General features: G+C 51.5%; 1 protein-coding gene across 1 annotated transcript in view; it reads left to right on the forward strand.

Moving 5' to 3' along the window:
• LOC129680379 (olfactory receptor 10T2-like) overlaps positions 1–1,049 on the forward strand; it is a 2,141-nt gene extending 1,092 nt beyond the window's left edge. Inside the window, exon 2 of the mRNA XM_055611997.1 lies at positions 74–1,049. Coding sequence (XP_055467972.1) covers positions 74–1,049 — 976 coding nt within the window. The remainder of the gene's footprint in view (positions 1–73) is intronic.
• The last annotated feature ends 1,593 nt before the right edge of the window (positions 1,050–2,642 follow it).

A 2,642-nucleotide genomic window follows, 5' to 3' on the forward strand; every position in this document is an offset into this window, starting at 1 on the left:
TCTGCAAACCAGTGAAGACCCTCCTAACCCCCACCTGAGCCTGGTCAAGCCCCACTGCCCTGCCTTGTTGCAGTAACCCTATCTCCTCCCAGGCTCCTGAGAAGCAGCACAGCAATGGGAGCTGGCTGGTGACAGAGTTCGTGCTGGAGGGATTCTCCAACCTCCCCGAGCTGAGGCCCACTCTCTTCACCTTGTTCCTCCTCACCTATCTGGTCACGCTCAGTGGCAACGCCACCATCATCACCATCATCCAGGTGGACCGCACCCTCCACACGCCCATGTACCGCTTCCTGGCTGTGCTCTCTCTCTCTGAGACCTGCTACACACTGGTCACCATCCCCAACATGCTGGCTCATCTGCTGATGGAGAGCCAGGCCATCCCCATTGCGGGCTGTCGGGCCCAGATGTTCTTCTTCCTGGGCTTGGGTTGCAGCCACTGTTTCCTCCTCACACTGATGGGTTATGACAGGTATGTGGCCATCTGCCATCCCTTGCGCTACTCCGTGATCATGAGACCCACCGTCTGCCTGAGTCTGGGAGCCTTGGTTTTCTGCTCTGGTTTCTCGGTGGCCTTGATCGAGACCTGCCTGATCTTCTCCTCGCCCTTCTGCGGCACGGGCCACGTGGAGCACTTCTTCTGTGACATCGCGCCTGTGCTGAAGCTCAGCTGTGCAGAGAGCTCTGGCAAGGCGCTTGCCATCTTCTTCCTGAGCATCCTCGTGGTGCTGGTCTCCTTCCTCCTCATCCTCCTGTCCTACGCCTTCATCGTGGCAGCCATCGTGAGGATCCCATCTGCGGCTGGCAGGCACAAAGCCTTCTCCACCTGCGCAGCCCACCTCACTGTGGTTATAGTGCATTTTGGCTGCGCCTCCATCATCTACCTGCGGCCAGACTCTGGGGCGAACCCCTCCCAGGACCGCCTGGTGGCTGTGTTCTACACGGTGGTGACGCCTCTGCTGAACCCTGTGGTGTACACCCTGAGGAACAAAGAGGTGAGGGTAGCCCTGAAGAAGAGCCTGGGGAGGAGCGGTGGGCTCTGCTTGCATTAATGAGTTCCCTTCCTAGACTGGGCATCCCCGCCCAGAAAACCAGATCCATCTGTGGTTTGTATTGTTCAAGACAGAGTCTCACTATGTTAACCTGGAACTCATGATGTAGACTGTGCTTGATTTGAACCCACAGAGAGCTGTCTGCCTCTGCCTTCTGAATGCTGGGATTAAAGGCGAGTGCCAACCAGAACTGGTTGGTTGTTGTGGCGCTCCCCTTAAAATCCCAGCATGTGGGAGGCAGAAGCAAGCAGGTCACTGAGTTCTAGTCCAGCATTGTCTACAAAGAGAGTTCTAGAACAGCCAGGACTGCACAGAGAAACCTGGCAGATAGATAGATAGATAGATAGATAGATAGATAGATAGATAGATAGATAGATGGCATGTGCCATCAATATTGGGACTGGGTTGGCCTCCTAATCCCCCAGGTTGACAGGTAGAACTTTCTACTGGGGATAGAAGGCATCAAGGTGCTGTCCTTTAGAGACAAAGGGGGACAATACATCGAAGGTAGTGTGGGGAGTCATGGAGGAGTCTAACTTCCTTTTTAGTCCTTTTTAGTCTTTTACTTTTATTTACAGTATATGTGAGTATGGGTGAGTGGGCATGGGCATTTAAAAAAGGTGTTGGACTCCTTGGAGCTGGATACCAGCAGCTGTGAGTTGTCTGATGTTGGTGCTAAGAATCATTTTCTTAACCACTGAACCATCTCCCCAGCCTAGGGGTCTAACCTTTTTGTTAGGTTACTGAATCTTCCTGTCTCTACTGCTCATTTAACCTTCCAGTTTCTGCCATGGGATTAGGATTACCAGGAGCTCACCTGATGTGGCCCCTCCCCCCTGGACTTTCTAGCTGCCAGAACCATAAGAAATAAACTCCCATCCTTAATATATCACCTGACATATGGTCTCCTTTGGGGCTGGTGGGCAGCTCAGGGTAAGCTAAGGCAGAACTTGGTACCAGGCGGTAAGATGAAACCGTCAAAGAGGCTTTAGAATTCAGTGATAAATAAGGGGAGCGTGAAGCTAAAGAAACACACTAAAATAGACTAGGTTTCCGTTAGCATGACCTGGAGCTTGCTATGTAGCCTACACTGGCCTTGACTGAGGATCATCATCCTTCCTTAGCCTCCTGAGTGCTGGCATTATAGGGGTAAAACACTCTTACCGGATCCACAAATAGAAGTTCTTACCACTTCATCCTCATCAGCACGTATTAGCTATAGATACTGGTGGTTTGGGCATGATTTTTTCAACCATGTATATTCAAGCATTTTGATGATACCTATCATCACCCTCTCTCGTTCCTCTTCCATTCTTCCCGATCCTCTCCCTCTCCCCAAGTACTTTCTCCCCTTTCTATTTCCCTGTCTCTTTGTCATTGTTGTTGTTGACTCAGTGAGCTTAGTCAAGCTTGTTTGCATGATTGTGGGTGAACAGTTCCATGGGGGGGTGGGGGTGGGATGAAGCCGGCTGAGAGACTAGCTGAAGTTACGCACACACGAATCTTTGCATCCCACCAGCTCTCCTTTCCCCAGCCACGGCTAAAATCTTGTGCTCTTCCACAGTCCAGTCAAGGAAAGCCACTAACCACAGA

Source organism: Psammomys obesus, unplaced genomic scaffold (genome assembly GCF_907164565.1).
Source record: "Psammomys obesus unplaced genomic scaffold, mPsaObe1.curated_primary_1811, whole genome shotgun sequence".
In the NCBI taxonomy this organism is placed as follows: Eukaryota; Metazoa; Chordata; class Mammalia; order Rodentia; family Muridae; genus Psammomys; species Psammomys obesus.